The sequence below is a fragment of the Miniopterus natalensis genome, chromosome 13 (assembly GCF_054644295.1).
Source record: "Miniopterus natalensis isolate mMinNat1 chromosome 13, mMinNat1.hap1, whole genome shotgun sequence".
Classification (NCBI taxonomy): domain Eukaryota; kingdom Metazoa; phylum Chordata; class Mammalia; order Chiroptera; family Miniopteridae; genus Miniopterus; species Miniopterus natalensis.
This window is the reverse complement of record NC_142093.1, coordinates 12,621,876-12,647,382: the sequence shown is the minus strand read 5'-3', so window position 1 is coordinate 12,647,382 and position 25,507 is coordinate 12,621,876. Positions and strand designations below refer to the sequence as shown.

At 55.8% G+C, this 25,507-nt stretch overlaps 1 protein-coding gene across 2 annotated transcripts in view; it reads right to left on the bottom strand.

Annotated features, from left to right (window-relative positions):
* The window catches only part of TOGARAM2 (TOG array regulator of axonemal microtubules 2), a 36,608-nt gene extending 11,443 nt beyond the window's left edge, over positions 1–25,165 (bottom strand). Inside the window, exons 1-15 of one of the 2 annotated variants that reach the window (XM_087823825.1) lie at positions 25,138–25,165; positions 23,099–23,212; positions 20,878–21,159; positions 20,580–20,767; positions 19,590–19,780; positions 15,317–15,363; positions 12,874–13,031; positions 10,100–10,253; positions 9,708–9,872; positions 7,439–7,592; positions 6,648–6,753; positions 5,655–5,890; positions 3,637–3,795; positions 1,028–1,157; positions 557–651 (exon numbers count right to left, since the gene is read on the bottom strand). In XM_087823825.1, the coding sequence (XP_087679951.1) occupies positions 557–651; positions 1,028–1,157; positions 3,637–3,795; positions 5,655–5,890; positions 6,648–6,753; positions 7,439–7,592; positions 9,708–9,872; positions 10,100–10,253; positions 12,874–13,031; positions 15,317–15,363; positions 19,590–19,780; positions 20,580–20,767; positions 20,878–21,159; positions 23,099–23,212; positions 25,138–25,165 (2,207 nt within the window). The remainder of the gene's footprint in view (positions 1–556; positions 652–1,027; positions 1,158–3,636; positions 3,796–5,654; positions 5,891–6,647; positions 6,754–7,438; positions 7,593–9,707; positions 9,873–10,099; positions 10,254–12,873; positions 13,032–15,316; positions 15,364–19,589; positions 19,781–20,579; positions 20,768–20,877; positions 21,160–23,098; positions 23,213–25,137) is intronic. The other variant, XM_087823826.1, reaches the window with a different exon arrangement.
* Between the last annotated feature and the right edge of the window lie 342 nt (positions 25,166–25,507).

The window sequence follows — 25,507 nt, the reverse complement described above, 5'->3', positions numbered from 1 at the left end:
AGAGCACAAGTGGAAGGGAGAGCGGGATGTTACTCTTGGGGAGGTGGACGGGGCTTCCCTGAGGTCCCTGCTAAAGGTTTCAGGTGTGTCCTCCCAGGAGTTTAGGTTTTAGGCACAGGAGTGACCTTTGGATTCCTGCTTGGTTTCTAACTCCCCCTAGCAGCCACCCTGTATCACCCCAGCCCATTCCTTCTCATCTGTCTTTGTCCCAGCTCTGCCTCTAAACTAATCCCAAGCCGGCCACTCTGATAAGTGAATGGAGAAACGCTGAGTTCACACGGGTAGCCTGTCGGACAACACATCCCACCTACACTCGTGGAATCGCATCCCCTCGGCCAAGCGTGCAGGAACCCACTTCCACTGGCAGGGGCTCCTGGGCCCAGGACTTGGTCTCCCCGAGATTTGGGTGGGGAACACATCCTATAAATTCTTCCCCTGGTGCTGCGGGCCCAGCCAGGTCTCAGCTGTCCCAGGTCCACACTCTCTCCCAGAGCCACCCCGGCCACCTCCACAGGCAGTCTTGGAAGTGGAGCCCCAGAGAGAAGGGTGGCCATACCCGTCCTCACTGGGCAGCCCATTCTCACACACCGCCAGACTCCTCGACACCTTGTGGCCTTTGGCAGATGGCAGTTCATCACTGTCTTCTAGTCCCTTGAAAAATACAGAACTTGAACCGAAAGGAGTAGTCTCTGGGGAAGTACCAGACAATCCAGCCTAGACCATCACCTCTCCACCTGGGAGGGCCTCCCGGGGTGCAGCTGAGCCTTCCAGAGTGCTGGGAGTCATGGCCAAGTAATGGGGGTCAAGATCCCCATTTCACAGATGGAGACGTGGAGACCCAGGGAGGCTCAAGGGACACAGGCAGTGAGGGGCAGAACCAGGCTGAGCAAAGGGCAAGGAATCACATTGACCTCGCCTGGCAAGAGTCATGGGTGAAATAAAAGGCTCTGGGGTGCAGTCCCCTCCCCCTGACCAGCAGGAGGGCTGCCAGGCTCAGCTCTGGTCTCGCACCCATGACCCGTCATACCCACCAACTGACCCGCTGTTTAATGGCCGCCATGACCTTCCGCAGGTCATGGGATGGGAGGGACTGCGTCAGAAAATCGTCAAACTTTGTGTTCGACATCAAGATATGCACCATCTTCCGGCCATAAAACCTGCCATAGGAAGAAGAGAAACAGCCACAGGAATGCATCAGAAACTGGCTTTACAACTTCACACGGTTTTCTATTTCTAGTAAGAGAGTTTTGAATACCTTTTCTAGTTATGACAACCCCTACCCAGTTAAAAACTAGATTCATAAAAAAATAAACACCATTCACACTCCCATTACAGAGAAAAAACCACTATTATATTTTACAGGTTTTCTTATAGTCTTTTCCCCACGTAGATACATTTAGTTGATATATACAACTTGTATCTAGGTTTTTCCACTTTACCATTAATCATCTTCCCATGTCACTCTTTTTAATGGCTACATAATATTCTGTGGGATGGCTATACCAAAATGTGTATAATTTTTTCCTAGTATGGGTTATTTAGAAGTCTGAGGAAGGGTGCAGTGGGGTGGTATAAGAGGGAGTGGTCAACTCTTATCTGGTGAATAGTGGTGGGTGGGGAAGGGAATCAGGGAGGGCTTCATAGAAGAGGTGGCCCTGGGTTGGGAACCTAAAGATGAATAGGAGTTCACAAGTAGGGCAGAATTGAGGAGTAAATGGGAGGAGGGGGACCATTCTAGGATCCATAACAGCCTGACACATCAGCATGTGTGTACCTGGAGAAAGGCAGGCAGGGACTGGACTCAGGAACAGAATAGGCTGGAGAAGAGGAAAGGACCAGTTTACAGAACTGGGAAGGAGTTTGGCTTTAACATGCAGGCAATGGGAAGCTGAGGAAGGATCTGATTCACACTTTGATAAAATGTCTCTGGCACCAGCGTGGGGGATGTATCTTTGGGGATAAGGCCAGGGCCAGGAGACCTATTGGGAGCCACTATGATAGTCCAGACAAGAGGTGATAAAGGCCTGAAGTAAAGCGGGAGGGGGGGGGCGGGGGGGGGGGGGGTTTGGAAGGGGTGATCAGATCCAAGAGCTGCTAAGGACATTGAAAATGCAGCACTTGGTAGCTGATTGGAGACAGAGCATGAAACATTGAAAATGGTCATATTTTGCTCAACCGAAGACTTTATTGATTATAAAATGCACCATTAATTTATTTTCCACTAAGGAAAAATAGAAAAAGAAAATACTAGCAATGTTTGCTACCTTCAATGACACTGCCTCATATAACTACCCTTTCACATGCGACCCCAGAAACAGAAGGTAACATTATTTGTGAGGAGTGTCCTTCCTTAGGTCAGAAGGTTGCTTTGCAAGAAAATGTGGAATTTTGGTCATTTCTTCAATGATGAATGTTTGCATTAATATCTAGTTTATATCCCATCACTCTATTTCCATGCCTTCTCTCATATGCAATAACTTTTCATTTCAATGCCAAGTAACAGTGTAATATTTCTAAGACATTTAAACAGCAATCAAACTCAACAATTCCCCACAGAGCATCCACAGTGACTTCTTAAAATAAATACAAAAGGCTAACAAGCAAAGAAAGGCTCATAGTATAGTTCCTACGGTGCAAATTTTAATTCATAGGTTTATACCACAAGCAACAATGACCAAGTTTGCAAATGTGCAGATAATAAAGACTAAGTCATAATCGCTCCCTGGTCAATAACTGAGATGCCTGATTGTAAGATATTAAAATGTGGGGAGGAAATGTGTGCCTTCGAATCAATGAAGTATGAAATTCCCCATTCTGCATCTTGGATGGCTCAGTAAATAATAGTGACTTTTAACAATAGAGGGAAGAAGCAGACTTAGGGAGAAGGCAATGGGTTCACTTTGCGGTGAAGATGACAGTTGGACATCCTGGGGATGGGTCCCTAAGGAGGCATCAGGGATATGGGACTGAGGGTGAGGGCTGGAGCCAGAGGTTGGGAAGCATCAGATTTTACTGTAACCGGAGCCACCAGAAGTGATGGCACCACTCAGGGAAAGTCTCAATAGGGCCACAAGGACTAAAGCCACTCCTGGGGCCACCTACATACAGAGGGCAGGTCGGGTGAGGAAATAGCCACAGACAGGGAATCCAGGCCACGGACACCGAGAAGCACAAGGTTCCGGGAAGGACAGTGAGGAGCTGTCAACGCGACCTGTGTATTTGTTCACTGCACGTCTGCCCCCCTAGAAGGTAAACGCCAAGACAGCAGAGGCCTAATTTTTCGTATTCACTGTCACACCCGTAACAATGAAAAGAGGGCTCATCAAATCTCTCTCGAAAAAAATGAGTCAATAGGCTTTACAGAGAACAGAGCTGGGGTGGGAGGGGAGCAAGGGGGGGACTGCAGCGGCTGGCGGGAAAGGGGGGGTGGCAGCGGGAGTGCCAATGCTCCCCGAGAGGGCCTGGCTATGACCACAGGAGATGGGGCAGTTGTCAGGAAAGGACACAGTTCTGTCCATCCCACTGTCCCTCCACATGATCCTGGGGAAGCCCAGCTGTGTGGGCCACGGCTGGCTGGTGGCTCATCTGCCCTGGACTGGCCAGGTCAGCAGTCCCCAGGCCCTGGCCCCGCATCACCTGGTGTCCTGGTTGGAGTCCTGGGCCAGCCGCACCAGGTTGTGCACCAGGGTATCCGTGCTGTCCCTGGGGCCCGAGAGGAGCTTCTCGGCACCTATCTGTTCCAGGACGGCCGAGAGGTGCTCGGCAGTGCATCTCCGGACTAGGGGGTTTCTGTGGCTGAAAGAAAACACAGTGATAGTCAAGGGCTCGGTCAAGAAATGGGATGTGGGGGTCCCCAGACTGGCACACAGGGACCTCAATTGTACATCCATGCTTCATGCTCCGATGGGCCCCAAATTCTGTCCCGTGTGGGCTAAGGGGAATCTCTGAGGAAAGAGTAGACCCTTCCTGACCATGGAACTAAGGTTGACAACAGCAACAGTGGGACAGGGAAGAACAATGAAGCCACTGGTGTTCCTGAGAGACCCCTGTGCCCACCAGTCTCTGCGCCTTCCTGAGATCAGTCTGCCTGTGTCTAAATGCTCATTCCCATCTTTCTCCACCTAGAAAGATCCCGCCCAGTCACCATCTCCTCTGCCTTCCCTACCCTCCCAGGCAAGCCTGGATGCTCCCCAGGGGGAGCACTGTCCCTGTCCCCTGGGAAGCACAGCCGCAGCCCTGTGGCCCCGCAGTCAGGCAGGAGCTCCCGGGCAGTGGGCAACTAGTCTCTCTCTCAGTTGAATCCCCAGTGCCCGCTGGTGCCTGGCACATGCCAACACTTAGTGGGAGCTTACTGCACACCTGCTGAGCTGAGCTTAGACAGGAGGGAGGGACGGTGGGGGGTGATGGGGGATTCGGTCGTCCCAACAGAGGGAGCCTGAGATCTTACAAGAGAAGCCCATCAGGATGCCAGCTCTTTCTATTTCACCTTTTCAAGCTGGGTCTATGTGCCCACAGGCCATTAGGCAGCACGAGCCCCCCCCCTTCCTCTTCCCCTCCCAGGTCCTGCCCTGGGAGGAATAGGAAGGAAAACCTCTGGGCTCTCCCTAGTCCATGTGGTCAGGGCACCAGCACCATTAGCATCTGAATCAGAATCTACGTTGTAGCAGGATCCCCAGGAATTCAAGGCTCCCCAAGGACACCTGACCTGGTTCCCCGGCAGTAACAATCAGTTATCTCAGATTTAGTGAGGGTACCCCTGTGCCAGGCAGACTCCTGAGCACCTTCAGACCATTATCTCCTCAACTCCATAACTACTATCACCACCATCTTGCAGGTGAGGAAGCTGGTGAGGCAAAGGGGGGGATCCAGGAAACAGTGCGGCTACTTTCTCCCAAGTTAATAGCAGCCACAGTGAGCGCTTGACAAATGTCAGGTGGAGGCAGGCCCCGTTCTAAGTGCTCTTTCATGAATCCATTCATTTACTCCTCACAACAACTTTATTACTATTCCCATTTTACAGATGAGGAAACGGAGGCACAGGGCAGTTAAATAACCTGGATGCGAACCCAGGCAACATGGCTCGGAGCCCCTCACCCTTTGTGCGGGGCCGCTGGCTGCCCACCACGCCCAGGTCTGTCTGAAAGGCCTCCCTGCAGAATGCCATGGTTGGCTTTTGGTTGAAAGCAGTTTTGCCGTCAGGAGAAAGGACTTGAGAAATGCTTTTGGTTTTGCTTTTGGTTTTGGTTTTTACATAAGGCCCCTTTCTTCTCCCCCGGAGAAGGCCAAGCGGTGCCAGCTAAAGAATGAGATGTGTGCCTTGCTCTCCTGACAGCCCGGATTTCATCAGAAATGTCCGTCCCCTGGCACAGGCTGAGGGCTGCCCCGCAGGCCGTCTCTGGGATATTAGCACCGCCAATACTAGCCCCCAGTTTTGAACAGAACAAAGCATCTCTCCCCTTCCAGCCAGGGCGCAGGGCTGCCCTGAGCTCATCTCATCACCTGGCTCAGGAAAGGTGGGACAGAAGCCCACCAGGAGCTCCCCCAGCAGCTCACGTAAAGCACGTGCTCCGTCTCCCTCCTCTCACATCCCAGGGCCACTCCCCCCCCCACTTCCTGGACCACCCCCACCCTGCAGCCAGTGAGCGGCCACATACTAGATGCCCGCTGAGGTGAGGGCCACCAGGGATCGGGCAGGGGTCACGTGCTCCACCATGGCCCGCAGGGACCGGTTGGCCGCCCTCTGGATGAACTCGCTGGTGTTGCCCATCTTCTGCAGCAGGCAGCGGGCGATCTCCGCAGCGTCCTGGTCCATATTCCTCTTCAAGGCCCGGAAGAGGTCTCCCAGGGTGCTGATGGCCAGGCGGGACACCTTGGAGCGGAGGTTGGTGACCTTGGGAAGGCATGGGAGAAGGACCATACTGCTGGACGCTGTCAAGGGTTCCAGAGCATACCATGAATGGGGCACTGCACCACCACCCCCCCACCCACTGCCTCCATCCTCGCCCCAGGCCTAGGACTCCTCTGGCTGGAAACAAAAGCCCTGCAGTAGCTCTGGGCAAAATAGTCCTGTTTTTAAAAATAGTATTACTGTTGTTATCATCATAATTACTAATTCCATCATTATCATTTGATATTTGTACAACAGTCTTCCAAGTACTTTTACAAATAATATTCAATTAATCTTCACAAGGATCCCACTGGAGCCATCTATTCCCAGGGGGCTGGGGGGGGGGGGGCATGGCCTCCATCTGTGACGAGATGCATCTTATTGCCCATCTGGGCCAGTCAAGCCTAGCCCCAGCCCATGGGACAAAGGGCTTAGGAAATGCTACAACTGCCCTGAAGTTGGAGACCTGGCCCAGGCCACCCCATCCCTCCTCTGGCATTTTGAGTACAGAGGACAATGCAGGGCTGTGACATAGAAATAAGGAAACCCTGGGCCTCAGTTTTCTAATCCGAGAAATGGGTGGCTACCTCACCCCTCAGCGGCTGAGGGCTGAGAAATAAGTGGGGTATGCCCCTGTCTCAAGGACCCACGGCTCCTCTGTGGCTGTTATGTGACCCACTTTGAAGAGCAACCCCAGGGGAGGGGGACTAGCTGGGGGTGGGCAGAGTGCACAGTACGCAGGTCGTCTGGGAGGCCTCACCTCCCCAGTCACAGCCAAGGACACGTCGTGCACCCTCCCAGCGAGGACCTCGGAGTGACAGGCTGCCAGGCGCCGGACGCTCACCAGGCCCTTCTCCTTCATGTTCCTGAGAAGCAAGTCCAGCCCTGTCACAGGCAGGGAGGGAGGAGCCTGCTCCCTCTGCAGGCCACCACCCTCTTCTCACCACACAGGGCGGATTCTACGGCTCCGAAGGCAGGCTTCCTGCCGAGACATCCAGCCTGAAGTCTTAGCAGTCCAGTAAAAGCCATTTTATGGGGACCCTGGCTCAGCCTCATGCAAGGGAAGCCCACCCCCAGGACCTGGGACCACACCTGACATAAGAGAAGGTACTTGAACATGAGGACTGCAGACAGGAGGGTTTCCCGGAAATGTTCTGCACCCCAAGTCATGGCGCTGCTCACTGCTAAGATTGTGTGTCCACCAGCACAGTGGTAGGAACATGGGAGCAGGTTGAACTTGATTTAGAGAAAGGAAGGGCTGTGACCTTTCTAAGGCCCCCTGAAAAAGTGTTTTGGAGCCACATCTACACCTGCCATGCCTGGTTCTGGTGCGCTATAGAGCAATATGCTGGACTGTTGGAGGTCACAGGGCAGACACAGGAGTCTGGACTCCACACACACACACACACACACACACACACACACACACACACACACACCCTCCTTCCACAGGACTAGGTCCTAGCAGTGGGAGAGGAGGGCCACCAGGAGGCAGGAGCTATTCGGCAGCCCTCCCCTGGCCCACACACGAAGGGGAAGGGGTCGCCTCACCAGTCACTGCTGTCGAGGCACCGGAGGGCATCCATCAACCCCAGCTCCGGGTTTGAGAAAGGCCTCAGTTCCTTAAAGGCTTGAAGATCCATCTCCTCCTCCTCCTCTTCCCACTCAGGGGACCCCAAAGTTAGCACCGCAGGTAATGAGTTAGCTGCACTCACAGGAAGGAAAAGGAACACGGGAGTTTTCCCCAGGAGAACCGGAGGCTTGGCCGGCAGCACTGAGCCACCTTCTGGGGGCATCAGGGAGAAGGGACTAGAGAGGGCCAAGAGGCCAGTGCTGGGCTCCGCCACCTGGGGAGCCCCGCAGGCTTCCAAACTCTACCTTTTGTTGACTTTTTCCATTCCTGCCTTTGCCAACTTGATTGTTATGAACAAACTGGCCTGTGATGTGCTGCTTGAGGCCATGTGATTAAACCCACCCCACCCGTGATGCACCCCAATTCAGCCCTATGTGTGGCTGGGGTGGGGCCAGTAAGTCTGTCAAGGAATGAACGAGTCCTCTACTCGCTGTGGTGCTCTAACCTGTACCCACCCGGGCACCCGTGTTATCAGCCTCTCCACTGCCCGCCGGCCCTTCTCCATCCTTCTGTGAAGCTGCCCAAGGGCAGGGGCGTGATCTGAGGCAGGCGGCCCGAGGAAGCAGGGACACTGAAAGCAGCCGGGCACCTGCGTGGTCGAGATGTGGCCACGCATGCGGGGACTGACAATAAGCAGGATGTTGTTTGAAACTCAGATCATGTTTTCTAGGCTCTCCTTCTTTTGGGACAGACGCTAGAATCATAAAACCCTACAACAGGAAGGCAGTCTAGAGGCCATATCTCATCAATGTACGGATCACATAGTTGAGGCATCAGAGCCCCAAGAAGCTAGCTCCCCCCAATGCTCCCAGCCACCCCCTTTCCCACCAACAGTCCCTCAGCTTCTGTACCAGCAGAGCCAGGACGGGAAGGTCCCGGGACCCAGAGCTCTCACTGCCACGCCTCACTGCATCGCCTCTGTTGTGATTTTCACCCTGGCGTCCCCAGGAGGTCCTGGGCAATCTGAGCTGGGGGGCAGTCCTTCACCTAAAGCCAAGCCCAGAGACCTCATTCCTCGTCTCAGCTCTGCATTGGCCAAAAGTCATTAGCCAAAGTCTTAGTCCCTATGGGCCATCATCACCTTGGTGACCTTGGGTGACCTTGAGTCTTTGAGTCTTGGTTCTGCTTATAAAATGAGTAGGGTGGGTTAACTAGATCAATGTTGCTCAATTATCAACTATTCAGTTACCACTTTCGTGGGATTTTTTTGGCCCTATCTCTTAATTACCTGTACTTTTATTTACATGGTATTTTTCTTCAAATTAAACCATTTTCCAAATCCTACATGTTTATTTTAAAGGAAAATTTATGTCACTACCATAATTGGTAAAGTAATGTTATTTGTCATAAAATATGGTAACGTTCACAGTAAAACTAAGAGAACTTTATAAACTCTAGCTGTAAGATTGCAGCCAGCTTCCGATGCCTCAAGCCTGAAGGATGTCTCTGTTTTAAAAGGATATTTGCAGGTCTTAAAGACACGCTAAAGACTAGAGCCAGATGAAGACTTTCTACTTGGCGGATCAAATGGTTAGAAAGAGAGTGGAAAAGAAAGTGAGTCAATCTGATCTCCAGCACAGAAACGATGCTCTGCTCCCCCGTCAATGTCCCACCACATCCCACAATTACAGAAACTCTGAACCAGGTTGGTGGTTTGCAAATGTTCCTTAGTAGCAAAATCTTTTTAAGTGAAATCTCATGTGAACACCCAGTGTACAAAACGGTGAGGCAGAGCCTCCCTTGGCCCTTGGCCCTTCCTGAACATCCCATAGAACTTTGAGCCCCCAGACCCATCTGCACCCAGCACTGTCCAGCCCTGGGACCTCATGAGGCAACATGCAGGAACCCAAGGCCTTCCCAGAACCCTCTCTTCTTCTTCCCAGTGTTTCCAGCTACTTCCATGGATGCTGTTTCCCAGCATCTGTGGTCTAGGCTATGTCACGCAGGTAGGGCACACTTGTGCAGCCATCACAATCCCAGGGGTGATACCCTGGGTCCCCAGACTGGCCCATAGATGCTTTTGACTCCCAGACTCTGTTCCTCTCTCTGGTGAGGGGACCAGTCTCTGTTCCAACATGGGCAGAGCAGAGCAGCCAAATTCCCCTTTGCCACGCCCACAGCATCCGGAGGCAGCCCAGGGAGAGGGACATGCGCCCCTCCTCCCTGGCCAGCCGCTCTGGGGCCCACCTGAAGCGTGGCGCGCAAAGCTGGGCTCCTGCTTGCTCACGGGGAGGCTGGGCAGGGAGGCCCGGTTGGCTCGCTTCCTCAGGATGATACCGACATTGCTTCTGCGTGGGCTGCTTGTCCCCGTGGGCACAGACAGGGCCCCCCTGCCCCGGAGGGGAAGGAGACCTGTGGAGGCAGACAAAGTCCTAGGATGGAGCTGGTTCTGCCTGTCCCCTGGCCCCAGTGTTCTCCTTTGGAAATGGGCCCAAGAGAGGGCTGAGAGAGAGCAGGTGTGGCTCCCTGCCCAGTCTCAGGAGGAGGAGGGTGGGGAGCCCTGGCAGCCTCTCTTTTGGCCAAGGTGTTGGCCAAGAAGTCTCCCAGCCCGAGGGAATCGTGTCTTGAGTACCCAGTACCTTCCTTCATCAGGGTTCTCCGGGTGCCCAGGCTCTGGGACATGAGCTCCCTCTCCCTCTCCGGCTCCGGCTCCTTTGGCCCCTGGAACGACTCCATCTCCTTATGCCTCAGCCGCATCTTCTCCTGGGCAGACTTGGAGATGGTGACCTGGATCTGGCACAAGGTCAAGGCAAACTCCATGACCCTTGGGGACCCAGCTGTGCTTTCTATACCTACATTCATTCAATCATGCGTCAGTCACTGTTCTGGGAATACACAAAATGACAAAGTCCTTGCTCCCAGTAAGCTGCCATGGAGTGGGGAGCCCAGGGGACAAAGAACAGACAGACCGGTCTCTAACATCAGGCCATGCATGCCAGCAGGAAAACAAGGGACAGGGGTGACGGGGCTTCCATCTTAGGTAGGAGGGCCAGGGTAACTAACTGAGGGGTGAAGTGTAGGCAGAGGCGTAAATGAACTGAGGGAGCAGGCCGTGCAAAATTCAAGAAGTATCCTAAGCAGAGGGAACAGGGAATGCGGAGGCCCTGAGGCTGGAGTGTGCTGGGCATGCTGGGAGCAGTGAGGAGGACACTGGCTGGAGCACCCACGTCAGAGAGTGATGGGGTAGGGGCTGGATGTGGCGGGTGGGCAGGAGCGAGGATGTGGCCCTGGGGTCCATGGCGAGGTCATAGGTTTTTCCTCTGCAGGACACAGAGAGCCACTGGAGGTCTGAGCAGAGGATAACGTGATCTGACTTCCACTGGGGGAGGAGGGTCTAAGTGTCCTTTTTTTATAACATATTTTGAAATAACTTAAGACTCACAAGAAGTTGTAAAGATAGAATCAAGAGTTCCCATGTGATGGGGCGACAGGTTTGCATGAGGGTGGCAGGAATGGGGATGGCAGACTGGCCAGTTCTGGGTGGTTTCAAAGCAGAGCCCCCTGCTCTTGCTGATGTGTGAGGTGCGTGATGAGAGAGAGAGAGGAGGGAGGATGGGCCCAGGATTTTTGGCCCGAGCAGCTGGATGGCTGGAGTTGCCTTTCACTGCCACCCACTGAGAGGGGACACTGGGAAAAAGAGGTTTTGGAGGGAAAGGTTTCAACAGTTGAGTTTTGGGCAAGGTAAGTTTGAAACATAATTAGATACCTAAACAGGGATGGTGAGTATCATCTATATCTATATCTATATCTATATCTATATCTATATCTATATCTATATCTATCTCTATCTCTATCTCTATCTCTATATCTATATCTATATCTATATCTATATCTATATCTATATCTATATCTATATCTATGATTAGGGTTATGTCTAATATATAACATATATATAGAACCATATGTAATAATTTAGGGTTATATATAATTTCACTGTTACTTGATGTCAGGGGAAGGTTTAGGCTGGAAGGGACATTTGGAAGTCCTTGGCCTACAGATGGTGCTTAATGCCACAGATCGGGTCAGGTTTCAGGGGTCAGTGTAAATGGATAAAAGGCCAGAGGTCTGAGCTCTGGGGCCTCCAGCACGCAGAGGTCAGGGTTGTAAAGAGGGACCAGCAAAGATGGACTAGGAAGGAGCGGCCTTTGATGTAGGCAGAGAACCAGGGCAGGAGCCATCCCCTCACCTCCATCCCTCAGTGGGGAATTCGAGTGGGATGAGCTACAAAAGCTGCCAATGGGTCGTTAAAAGAGGGCTGTGCTGTGCCCCACGTGGGAAGGTGGTGGTTATCAGTGGCCTCAATGTGGGCAGTTTCGGTGAGGCGGTAGGGACTCAAGTCTGGCTCCCGTGGACTCGGGAGAGAACGGTTCTGACTTTGTTTTGTTTTGTTAAGATGAAAGAAATAACAGAGAGCTAAGATGCTGATAGGAATGATCCAGTTTCCAGGAGAAAACTGTTTATGCAAGAGAAGGAACAAAATGTGAGAGTTGGAATATTAGATGGATTGAGCTAGAACAACGGGCGATGGTGGAGAGCGAACGGGAGGCTTGACTTGAGGTGCCGGAGGGGGTGCAGTTATTTGCAGCGCCCAGGTCCAGGGGACAAGCATGGGAGGGAGTGGCCAAGGAAAGGTGGAGGATGGGACCTGTCCCAGAGCTGAGTCATTCTTCCTTTGTTCATGGTCCTTCGCCCTTGCCGGAGTGGGAGGACTGGGGGCCTGGACCTTACCATCGTCATCACTGGATCCCGGTCCTAACACAGTGCACGCACGTAGCAGGCCTTCTAGATACATTTATGGCACTTTTATATCTGTTTCAAAGAAGGAGCACGCGTCCCCATAACAGTGACTCTCCCGCCTCTACTAAACTCATTCAGACCAGGGAAGAGAATGGTCTGGGCCAAGGTCACCTGGGAAGGGCAAGCTATTTGTCAGCCTGTCAAGCACAGCCGCTGGCTGATCTGCCTCAGTCAGCTGCTGTCTCGGGCGTTGGCTCAAGTTACTGGGCTTGGTTCACCTAAGCCCCTCTGTGCTCTCCACCTCCTGCTTCCTTCTGAGCCCCGCGTTCCCTCCTGCCCTCCCTGCCTGCGGCTGCCCTCAGCTCCCCTCCTCCTCCTCCCTTCCCCTGGTCCCCCTCACCCCTTCTCCCCTTCTCTCTCGTTTCTCTCCTTTCCTTCAGCTTTCTCCCCCAGGCCGGCCGCAGGCTCTAGCCCTAAGTGCTGGGGCCGGCCGCCTCGATGCTCTTTTTGGCCTTCTGCAAGCAGGACTCACTGGTATATTCAAAACCAAGCTTGCATTTGCTCAGCCAGGGGTCCGCTCGGACCCGGCTTCCTCCCCCTCTCGCTTTCCCCATACCTTGGTGCTGCTCTCCTGGTCTTTCAGCAAGGGGCGGGCTTCTCTGGCACGGCTGGAGGAGAGGGCTGCCAGGGCAGGGGCGGACTGAGAGGAAGGCAGAGCAGGCTTCTCAGGCCCAGCAGGCCTGTGTTTGACGGGCGGGGCCGAAGGTTTTGGCTCTGAGGAGTCCAAACAAGGATGGAACTGAGGGCACCCCGCACCCTGGAGCAGCAGCCACCCCCGTGGGAAGCCCTGAGTCCCTGTGAGCCCGCAATTGCTGTGGCATCTCACTGCCTACGCCCTCCACCCTCAGTTCTTCTGCCCAGCACTTCCTGCATGCAGAGAAGACCCACGTTAAATTTATCCTATGGAGATGCACCAGCAGGCACAGCACAGGCTCTCCAGAGACCAACATTCTCCTTTCATTCGCTCATTTTCATTCAATAATCACTGCACACCTTCTTCTAATGCAGGGGAGGGGCTGGGCAAGAAACAGGGTCACCAGATCTGCTATCTAAATGGCTTAAGATATTTTCTATGAATATAAATCCATCTTACCTGGGAGGTATGTACCTCAGGAAAAAATGGAATGAGCCCACTGCCCATTTTATATCCCCATGCACCTGTCTGAGCCTCTGACACCCAGCCTGCCCTTGGGGCCCAGCATGAAGGGACCAGAGGACAATGCTAATCCAGTCCTCTCATTTTATAGATGGGAAAGCTGAAACCGAGCCACCTTCAGATGCTCTTGTGATTGATAAAATACAAATTCATTTCCAAATGGCACCAGGTCCATATTTTTTCTTTGTCTTTCTGTATTTTCTCAGTCAAAATGATTTTAAAAGTACGTTTCTTATTAAGGAAGCAGGGTAGGGGTATATTCATTAGCTTTCTTTTAATGAAAGAAATGTTAACCGGTTTCTCCTGCTCACAAAGTTTGGAGCTCGCCTCCCTCGGGTGAACCTGCAAATCAGGGATTCGCTGGGATGGGGGCCCCCATCTGGGGCTGCCTGAGGCTGGAGAGGATGTCTGAGTTTGGGGTCCCGCAGGGCTCCCAGGCCACCCTGATTCTCTGCCGGGCCCCTGCCTCCTGTGAAGCTTCCCTCTGCTTGATGCCAGGAGCACCTAGGACCCTGGAGAGGGATCACTGACCGGGGGGAGGGGGAGGCTTCCATCTGCCCAGGAGGAAGAGGCAGGGCAGAGGGCACAGGTGTCCTGGTGCCAGCTGACCCGGGCAAGGACTGCAGGAATGCCTCAAGGTTAGGCGAAGCCCTCAGCTTCAGACCATTCCCCATGAGCCCCTTGTACCAGGGCATTATATGTATTGGGTTATGTTACCCCCAGCTGACAGCTCAAGGATCAGGGAGTCCTTCAAGGACTTTGCTATTTGTATCCCCCTTCTCACTACACCTCCAAGAGACACCGTAGAAAGCCTGTCCCAGCAGCCTGCCTGTGGGGACCTGGTCAGGCAGACAAGGGAGTGGTTACAGGCCAGGATCTCCTGCCCCAAACCCCACAAGGGTGCCAGTGTGCGTCGCACAGGACTGCCTGAGCTCACCCCCCCGCAGCCCGGCCTGGGAAGGCGGGAGTCCCAGCCGCCACACAGGCTTCTGTGCCAGGCCTGCCTCTCGGGCCCAGCTGCCCATCCTGACCCTGGGGCCTCTTGGCCAAGAGCCGGCCCCTCGCCAACTGCCCACCTGCTGAGCTGCTTACGAGAAGCAGGGAAGCTGGCCTGGGTGTCCACTCTCCTGCTGGTCAGCACAGCAGCTGCCTCCAACCCCATGGCATGTGGCCGGGCTCAGGGTGCTCCGCCAAGGTCCCCTCAGCTAACCTGCCCAGGGCTCAGCTTCCGGTTAGAGCATCGGGTTGGGAAGCCCCCCTCCCCGTCTAAAGCCTGTCTGCACCTCAGCCTCCCACCCTTGCCCCTGGTCTCCCTTCCAGCCTGTCCCCCCACCCCACCCTGGCTCCCTGACCCCCTTCCAGCCCAGTTGGCCCGATGGGGAATAACTGACACTGGCACCTTCTGGATGACTTAGGGGTTTGTGGGACGTGGTTTAACTTCTCTCTCCGTCTGGCGGGGAGTACTCTCGACTTGCTTAAAACAGTTCCGGGGCAGCCACACAACGTGTCAGGAGCGCCGGCCTGGGAGCCACGCAGACCTGAGTGTGAGGTGACCGGCTGGCTGCCTTCCACACTCTGAGACCAAGAGAAGGTCTTGCCTCAACTATCCCTTCATCAAATGGGGACAACACCTCCTCTCAGCTGGGTTGTCATGAAGCTACACACACAGTGCCCATCAGCACACTGGCACAAGCCAGGGCCACCAGTGTAGCGTGACAGATGACATCAGCATCCCTGTCTGTGAAATGTGACAGCTCTCAGGTCTCCTCTAGCCTGATCCCATGGCCCAGCCCAGGAACCCAAGATTGAATGACAAGTGGGGGTGCACAGGGAGAGTACATACCCAGAGATTTAGGGGTCTTCTCCCGAGGCCCACTCTCCCGAGTCAATCTTGAAAGAATGGGAGAGAAAAAAGCACCATGAGCAATGGCAAGGGAGGGATGCCGCTTGAGGAGCCCTGGGGTAGGCAGCTTGAGGGATGGGGGACACTGTAGAGGGGGCGGGAGAGGGGTCCTGTAAAGAGACTCTTGGCCAGGGATTCAAAGCTGTGATAATGCAGCTCCTTCTGCAAACTCAAGGGCAGGCTGGGTACTCAGACACAGCTCTGAGCCCCCTTTCCCGGCTGCACAGAACCTCCATCCCCCAGGACACCAGTGTCTACGTGGAAACTGCTCAGCCTTGAAGGAAGCCATCCCCTGCTGTGATCTGCAGCATATAAGGGTTCAAGCTCCTCCAAGCTCCAATTCCCCCTCCTCCTGTGAGTAATGCCCACCGCCCTGCACCCCGGGGTCTGGAGGGATTGACCCCCTTTGCTGCTGATGGGAAATCCCTGTTGTTTGTCCTAGAGCCCCAATCCCAAACCACCCACAGGAAGGCGAGAAGGGCATTCCTGCACTGGCTTTCATTGTAATTTTTTAAATAGGCAGTACATTCACTCATTCAACAGATATTTGTTAGAGACCTACTATGCGCTGAGCACTGTTCTAGACCCTGGGATAGAGCATCAATAAATCAGAGGACAGTCCCTGCCCCACAGAGCTCACGCTCCCATGAGGTCTAGTCATGTATAATCCAACGTGGCTTTTCTCTTCTCGTGGGGAACTGCATGGACACCGGGACCCCCTGGGGCTCGACAGGGTAGCAAGCCACCACAGAAGGACTGGGACACAGCATCCTGTGTGCTGGCCTCAGGGGATTCACTCAGCAGAATGCCCCAGGCCGGGGTAGCCAGAGGGCAGGTAGCTGGAGAGCCCATTCCAGTGCCCGCCCGGACCTGAGAGACCCCATCCCAGGAGACGATGGAGGCCGGGGGCCTTGCAGCTCCCTAAATGCTTCCGTCGCTCCTTCACATCCTTCCTCTTCTCCATCTCGAAAACTCTCCCGCGGCCTTCAAACCTCAGCTCAGGCTTCGCCTCCTCCAAGAAGTCTTCCCAGCCTGACTGAGATGGTTTCCGCTGGGCTCCCCAGAACACCGGGCAGCCTTCTACCTTAGCACTTAACTCATCGGACTTGGAGTCAATAGTTTACTGGGTCTGGTTTGACTTAGTTTCTGCAGCACCTAGCACAGTGCCTGGCACATAGTAGGTACACAGTAGCTTTAAAGTGAGTAAATGGAAGGAAGGATGGATGGATGGACGGAAGGACGGATGGAGGAAGTGGTAACGATGGCTCCTCCCCACCCATTTGCTAGAGTCTCACAGAGCCAACGGAGAGAAACCTGTGTCACACCCAGACGGCAAAGGGGCAGATACTTAGGACGTGACTGTCCTGCTGGGCACCAAGCTTGGCAGCACAGAAGCAACACAGGTTTCGAGATGTGGCCCCTGCCCTGCAGTGCTCCAGGTTAAAGAACAGAATGATGTTTAAATGAAAGCTGAGCAAATCAATGAAAGGTGTGGTCGGGCCATCGTGGGCCACATCCCGTGGGGACAGTGCAGAGAAGGCGCTTGCCTCCTTGTCACCCCTAGGAGGGCAGGGAAGACCTCGGAGCGAGGGCAGAGGTGGGGCCGGGGCTTAAAGAGCAGCAGGAACCGAGTGGGGGAGGGGCGGGGAAGGCTTCAGGGATGGAGGCAGGAGGCCCCACTCAGGGTTCGGCTGGGGGGGGTGCTGGGAAGGTTCCCGCAGAGCAGCGTGGGAGAAAGTGTGGAGTGGCGGGCGGGGCACCCTGAAGGTCAGACCAAGGAGACTCCTCTTTAAGCTGCTGGCACCAGGAAGTGAATAAAGGCGCCGTGTGTGGAAGAGGCATACGGGTGGGGGTGAGAAGAGATTAGAAAGCAGGGCCATGGGGCTGCAAGACCACCGGTCAAGAGCTGGGGGGGGGATCAAGAGGGAACCAGCAAGCTCGAGCTGAGAGGAAAGGCGGGGTCAAGGGAGGGTGGGAGCTTTTGTCTTTTTCTTGCAGTTTAGAAAGACCCGAGGGGAAGCGGCATCTCTCAGGAACAGGGGCCGCGGGAGCCAGAGCCAGAGCTGGTGGAAATGGGAAGGGGAAGGTGCCCACACCATGCCGGGAACCTGGGGGTGGGGCAGTCGGGGAGACGCGCGGAGCTCCGTGGTGCTGCCCCGATGGTGGCAAGTCCCCCCTCCCTCCTCTGTGGCTGGGTCTGCAGCAGCCTTGAGGACCCTGGGGAGGCCCCGCAGGAGGGCGGACGCGAGGAGCTTGACCCTGGGGGGGCCTGGGGCCAAGCAGGGCAGGTGGAGGTCGCCCGTGCCACCCACCCAGATGAGACCCCAGAGGAAGACAAGGAGAAGGGGGACAGGGCCCTGGGACAAGCCTGAGAAACCGCCACAGGTGGGGGGGCGAAAGGGGGCCCACAGGAGCGGCCCGGAGGCGCAGAGGCAGGCACACAGAGAGGCAGGAGGGGAGGGGCAGGGCTTCGAAGCTCAAACGAGGCACAGAAGGGACGTGATGGCAGGAAAGGCCACTGGCCCAGAGCCAGAGTCGTTGTGGTCGTTCCAGCCGCCAAGCGTGCCCCTCGGAGGGCAGGACGGGGCAGGTGTCTGAGCGGGGAGGAGGGGAGTGTCCAGCGTGAGGAGATGGAGGCCGGCGGAGCAGGCCACCGACAGGGTCGCGCAGAAGCGCTCACCCAGGGCGGGTCGCAGGCAGCTCCCACACTCCGGCAGGTTTGGGGAAGACGGGACACGCCCCAGAGGAAGGCAGCGTGGGGGCACAGAGGGAGGAGCTTGAGAGAAGGGAGAATTCAGGGTATCAGGCCCCAAGGAAATGGCAGAGAAGCCACAGCAGGAACTCGGTTGGGCCCGCGCTGGGTGCCAGGCTGTGAGCCGTTCTCTGTGTCTCTCTGTCTCTCTGTCTCTCTGTCTCTCTGTCTCTCTGTCTCTCTCTGTCTCTCTGTCTCTCTGTCTCTCTGTCTCTCTCTGTCTCTCTGTCTCTCTGTCTCTCTGTCTCTCTGTCTCTCTGTCTCTCTCTGTCTCTCTGTCTCTCTCTGTCTCTCTGTCTCTCTCTGTCTCTCTGTCTCTCTGTCTGTCTCTCTGTCTCTCTCTGTCTCTCTGTCTCTCTGTCTCTCTGTCTCTCTGTCTCTCTGTCTCTCTCTGTCTCTCTGTCTCTCTGTCTCTCTCTGTCTCTCTGTCTCTCTCTGTCTCTCTGTCTCTCTGTCTCTCTGTCTCTCTCTGTCTCTCTGTCTCTCTCTGTCTCTCTGTCTCTCTGTCTCTCTGTCTCTCTCTGTCTCTCTGTCTCTCTGTCTCTCTCTGTCTCTCTGTCTCTCTGTCTCTCTCTGTCTCTCTCTGTCTCTCTGTCTCTGTCTCTCTGTCTCTCTGTCTCTCTGTCTCTCTCTGTCTCTCTGTCCCTCTGTCTCTCTCTGTCTCTCTCTGTCTCCCTGTCTCTCTGTCTCTCTGTCTCTCTCTGTCTCTCTGTCTCTCTGTCTCTCTGTCTCTCTCTGTCTCTCTGTCTCTCTGTCTCTCTCTGTCTCTCTGTCTCTCTGTCTCTCTCTGTCTCTCTGTCTCTCTCTGTCTCTCTCTGTCTCTCTGTCTCTCTGTCTCTCTGTCTCTCTCTGTCTCTCTGTCTCTCTGTCTCTCTGTCTCTCTGTCTCTTTCATACACACATGCACACACGCTCCAAGATCAGCCTGGACTGACCGCAGGGATGTGCCTGGCCATCTGCCGAGCGCCGTCTGTCCTGCTTACACTCCATAAACCCAGGTTCATTACAACACAGGGATCCTCTACCCGACTGGCTCCCACTTTTTTTGGACATGAAGACCCTTCCAAAGTTTTGTGGATGCCCCCCCCCCCACTGCCTCAAACACAGGATAAGGCTTGTATTTTTAGTATCCATTTAAGAGAATACGTAATAACAAAGAGCTACCTTGACTTCAACAGACCTTTAAAACAATGTATTTTATTCACCACCGCAACTGCCACACGCACCGGGAAACTGGAGAAGACAGAGGCTGAGGCACTGCGGGGAGTCAAGGGGCAGAGCGGGGTGACAACGCGGCACCTCCCCAGGTGTGTGGCTCACGGGTGGGGGATCCTGTCCGTCACATGCCCAGTCCCCAGAGCTCTGCCCTGGCATGCAGGCTCAGCCATGGGGACCCCAAGCAGATCTTGTGGGGACAGAAGGGGAGAGGACGGCCAGGCGGTTTTGACTTAGGGCTGCTTACCGTGTGGGGGGGGCACTCGGGCCCGTGAGGACGTCCTGGCCTGGAGGCAAGAGGCTGGGAAGGGAGGCAGGTGTGCAGGAGGAGGTCCCAGTGGGCACCCCCACCTTTGGGATGGGCGGGATCACAGTGCCCCCCAGTGACTTGTACATCTCCTGGTCACTGCAGTGCAGGTATTGCCGGGAGATCTGCACCTAGGAGCAGAGGTGGGGACAGGTCCTGGTCCACAGAAACATGACCCCTGGACACTCACCTCCTGGCTCATCACACAGGGTGGCCCCTTCAATCAGGAGCCACCTAGGTGGCCATACTGGGAAGTGTCCTCCAGTTTCTCTTCCCAGCCACACAGCCCTGGGACCCCAGGAAAGCTCATTGTTTCATCACCACTCCAAGCGACAAGACTGGTAAGGGGTCCCTTCATCCCTGTTCCAACCCCTTTTCCTGTTATTATTATTTGTTTTTCTCTTCTTCTCATTTTAGAAAAATCCTAGAACCCTGGAGCTGGAAGGGATCTTCTAAAGCATCTGGTCCAATCCCCTCTTTTTATAGATGCACAAACTGGGGCCCAGAAAGGGGAGTGACTTGGCCAAGGTCACACGCCAGCAAGGAACAGAGAGAAACCAGAGTCCAGACTCCTGAGCCCTTGCCCAGCAGCCTTCCCCTCGACCACCCTCCCCTGCCTGAAATGGAAAGGGTCAGAAGCAGGAGGGACTCTGGGGCATTTAGACCAGAGGAGGCCTGGGGGCCACCAAGCAAAAGGCAGATGGTCACACAGCCCCTGCTCGAGTGGAGCCCAGGAACCCTGGAGCAGCCACCCGAGCTCCCAGGCCAGCTGTGATGGTGCTGGACTCTGGGGGGAGATGGGATGAGGGCCCCAACCCATCCCAGTGCTGTCCCCATCCCGAGGGCAGTGCCTGAGACTCCTGGAGAAGCTCAGGACGGAAGCAAAGACAGAAGGACAGAGAGGCAGGGCTCTAAGTCGAGTCTCCTTACCTCCTGGACACCGGGTCTCCCCTCCTGGTCCACGCCCATCTCCTTGGTTCCGCTGGCCTCGGGGGTGGTGGGGATGCTCTGGATGGGAGGCATCGGCCTGGGCACCCTCAGCAGCCTCTGAGAGGTAGCCCGGGGGATGGCACTCCTCAGGGGAACCCCTTTGGGGCCTCCCCCAGGATCCAGAGAGGCTGTACGGGGTGGAGATGGGGGATAAGTGAGTCCCAGGAGCTCAGAGTCGGGGTAATTCACAGGCTGGCCGGGGTGGGTGGAAAGCGGGAGGGCAGGGCCCAAGGCTCACCTTGGGAAGATGCTGCCAAGCCCTCGGACAGCCTCCTTTTCTTGAGCTTGTCCTTAATCTGGGTGGTGTCCCGGGCCACACTGCTGGCCTCTGACTCCGGCGAGGGGAGGGGCCCCAGGGGGTGAGGCCCCTGAGACAGGGCCCCGAGGTTCCTGGGGTGGCCATTCCTGGCCTGCCAGCCCTTCAGGGGAGCATCCAGCTTGGGGCTGCCAGGGTCCCCATGTCCACTCAAGAGCTGCGACGGCTTCTCCAGCAGGACACTGGGCGCTGGCTGGAGGGAAGCTGAGGGAGACAGAGGCAAGAGCGGTTGGCACACAAAGCCCAGGGCGGCCCAAGGCACCCGCAAACTCTTTGGCGCCACCTCCTTGGAACAGTCAGCCAGCTGACCGGTGAACCCGGTCCTTCAATGCTGCAGCCAGTCCTTGGGTCGCGTCATTCATCCATCAGCGTCTGGGGAGCACCGAACCCGAACACGGCCTGTGTCGCGAGGTAACCCGAGGGTGGGAGGGGGCCCGGCGTGCAGCCTTCCACAGCACAGACGAGAGGCCATAGTGCTCAGGGGAGGCCTTCTGCCCAGGGACCACTGCCCCCAGCCTCCAGCATCCACCAATTCATTCAGTGTCACTGAGCACCCGGCATATTCCAAACACAGGTGGAAAAGAGACGTTCAGAAGAGTCAGCGCAGATCGTGCTCCAGCGCAGACACCAGTTCACCCGTCACTCCTTCGACGACGCCCGCGAGCGTCTAGCACGCGCCAAGCACTGGCCAGGCGGTCGGAGACACACAGGCGTGGGAAGCACTCTTTTTTTTTTTTAATGGAGGTTCTTTTTTTGATATGTTATCTTAGAACAAATTATTTGAAAATAATGTATGCTAGTACCATGAGAGCACACAGACAAGCTAGAGCAAAACCTTTGAGAGATTTTAAAATCTTCTGAATCTTTTCCTTTCTTCGGGAGTAAAACATTTTAACAATATTGTTCCAAAGCAGAATTGGTACCTACTAACTCTCCAGAGGTGTTTTTTTTCTCTTTAGGATCTTAGTGTGCAAATTAGCCCATTTTAAGATTCTACCCAACATACCCCTTTCAACAGTTTGTGTAGGAAGAAAGCACAGTGGAGAACTGCATCTAATTTATATTCCACTTGCGTGACCACGGTCTTTATCACTAAAGGGCTTTCAATCTACTGGAGAAATAAGATATGTTCCTAAGTGAGTTCATTACAGGGTAAGATGTGAGACGTGTTGTAGAGAGATAGCAACGGGATGCTTGGTGCAGCCCTGGCTGCTGTAGCTCAGTGGATAGAGAGTCCGCCACACACCAAAGGGTCACGGGTTCGATTCCCTGTCAAGGGCATGAACCTGGGTTGTAGGTTTGAGCTCCGGCCCCAGTTGTGCCGTGTACAGGAGGCAACCGATCTATGTGTCTCTCTCACATTGATGTTTCTCTCTCTCTCTCTCTTCCACTCTCTAAAAAATCAATGGTCAATGGCAAAAATATCCTACAATGAGGATTAACCAAAAAAAAGACCCAAACAAACAAAAAGATGCTTGGTGCATGTGGAGGAAGATCTGGAAAGCCTTCCTGAAGTGAAGTGTTTGGACTGGGCCTGAAGGAGCCTAGACCCTTGGAGGGGCCCACACAGACCAGCTTCACACCCACGGCTCCTCTTGGAGCACCGTGATGTGAGCCGTGGGACCCTGATGCCCAGGCCTCTGATCCTGGCCTGGTACCTGCACCACACCCAAGAAAGCTGAACTCGGTGCCAGCGGCAGGCCCCTGAGGGGACCAGCCTGAAAGAGGACAAGTGGACAGATCAGAGTCTCCACCCGAAACACCAGAACTGGGGGCTCTGCAGAGAAATCGCCCGCAGCTGGCACTAAAGCAGGAAGTCTCAGAGCAGAGACACTGAGCAAGTCCTGAAAATTGCCACTCAGGAGCTATGGTGACATCAGGGCCCCTTCCCCACCCCGGCCGGGACAGTGGACACTGGATACCAGTCCAGGCCCGAAGCGAGGGGCAGCAGACCCTGTCTGCCTGGGGCCTTTGGGGCTTCCCCTGGGTTTCTAGGAGAGCCCCACCCTGCTCTGTAGTCACCAGCCCTGACCTGATGGCTGCCAGGTGGGATCCCTCCGTCCAAAGGCCCCGAGAGGCCGCCCAGGGCACCTGAAAGCCATTTTGGGCGACTGAGACACCAGGCCAAGTCCCCCAAACTCACCTTCTCCATCAGCCTGCGGGCTAGAGTTGCGGCCTCCACCTGGGAGTGCAGGCGGCCCAGAGCTGGTCCGAGGGACGCTCCCACAGTACACGGCCACTGGAGCCAGAACCTTGGCTGGGGACAGAACCGCAAGGAAAGTGGCCTCTTGTCCCCTGAGACCAGCACTCGGGAACAAACTGCCCCAGCACGCGTTCTCTCGGGGTCTCTGCAGCCCATCCCCCCAAACCAGAGCCTGGCTCTCAGGTGGGGACCTGCCACCCCAAGCCCAACCGGCCAGGGCACCGCAATCCCCCAAAGCCCATGACTCCGCTCCTCCCAGCCCCTCGCCGGCTGGCCCCTCTCCCCTCACTCTGTCACCTTCTCCCTCCCGGCTCTGCTCCAAACCCACCGCGGTCACTCTCTCTGCCTCCTATCTGGGCCCCCTTCCCTCACAATCTCCATCCACTGCACGTCCCACACCAGCTGCCCTCACTGGGCCCCCCCTTATTGTCACCCCTTCATTGCCTTTGTCACCCTCGCACAGTAGCGCCCTAACCTGTGTGTTTGGCTCTGACCCCTGACCCCCCAGGGGCAGAGCAGGGAGACCCATTACCTGCCCTGCTCCCCTCCCTCGGGAGGCCCGCGCCCCTCATCACCTCAGTGGGGTGCTAACTGGCCCTTCCTCTCCGAACCCCTCAGCATCTGGCACCATCAGGCCCCACCGCACGTGCTTATTAAGAGCTTCTCTGTGGGGACGCTGGCCCCACAGTCCTTGGTGACACAGAGCGAGGCTGACTCCGCCCTCAACGGGACCTGAAGCCTGGTGGGGGGACAATGAACAACCAGCAGTAAGAGTGGGGGGGACAGGCAGGGCTCCCCGGGGAGGGACCCCAGAGCTGAGTCAGATAAACAGGAGGGGAGACTCGGCTGAGCACCCGCTCCTTTAAGAAGCCTGTGTCCCCGCTGTGCCCCGCGGAGCCCGGGCACCTCCGTCTCCCTCCTTCCCCGTCGCCTCTCCCAGGCGGCCGCGGCTCCCTGGCTGTCTCTGTAGCCCCTGAGCTCCTGGGCACTTGATGATCTGCACACTGAGCCAAGGGTCCTGCACCTTCGTGGCTCAGCCCCTCCCACACTCATCTCGGTGCCATGCGTGTGGCCCTAGCCTACGCCGTGGATAAGCCCCCAGGCAAGTGGAAACCCGGCACGCCACCCCCAAGGCGGAAGGTCCCCAAACCAGGAGTCAGGAGTCTGGGTTCCCATCTGTTCCTGTCCCTGTGCGACCTTGAGGAAATAAGTTCTGTGAGTTCTGGTTCCCAGATCAGCAAAACGAGAGCGTGGAACAGGACCGGGGTTCATACGATCTTTTCTAGGTTTCCCTTGACCTTCAGCACCTCCCTCTCCCTACAACAAACGAGTGCCCGGGCAGGGCCCGATGGAGTACTGGTTACGCAGCTGTGTTCACACGGACGCACTGAAGCCCCAGGGGCTCTGCCCTGAGCACAGCGAGCTGTTCCCTGAACTGCTCTGGCCTCGGGGCTCCCTGCGTCCCTCCCAGTGGTCACCTGGCCCCCGTTCCAACCTCCCCAGGGAACAGTGGCTCACCGCCTCCCAAGTACCCATTCCATCGGGGCAGAACCCATCCACCCCCTCACTCTCCAGGGGAAACTGAGGCTCACACAGCCAGGCCCCCGAGGCAGTGCCAGGCCTGGACACTGAGCTGACCACACAGTTCCCACTCTCCTGCCTTGTCAGTGAGGAAACAGGAGCACGCAGCACGCCCCCCCCAGGCCCCAGCCCCACATCCTCACACTCCCACCACAGGATGGGGCAGCCCCTCAGCTCAGAGAGGAGGCCGAGCTCGGGTCAAGTCCCTAGGACATTCTGAGCTCCTCCCCAGGCCAGGGAGCCCCCAGATAGCAAGCTGCGCTGGAGGGCCAGCGCTGGCCCATGGGGACCTGGGCCGGGATGGAGGCCCAGTCTCCTGGCCACATCTCCCAGACAGAGCCCAGGACCCTGGACCGTGTGAGGAAGACCCTGACCCATGGCTCCCTTGATGCCCTTACCTGGGGGGACAGCGTCACGGTTGCCCATGCCTGGCGGAGAAGGCGCCTGCGAGGTCGTCCCAAGGCAGCAGCTGCCTTCTGGGCTGAGCACAGTCCTCAGGGGTCCAAGGGCCCCAACCTGTGAACATGCAGAACCTGTGGCAGGAGGGGCCGAGAGAAGTGAGTACACATGAATAATGAATGCTTCTAGACACTTCCCAGGAAGCCCATCAGGAGCTAAATGAGGCATTTTATAGTGAAATCTGCCACTGGGCTGAAGGACAGCTCGTTTCTGACATCTGGCCTCTCCGGACGCTTCAGAGTTTCCGAGTGCCAAGGACACGTGCCTGTGGGCGGGGTTCATTACGAAGGGTGTCGGGAGACCCACAGA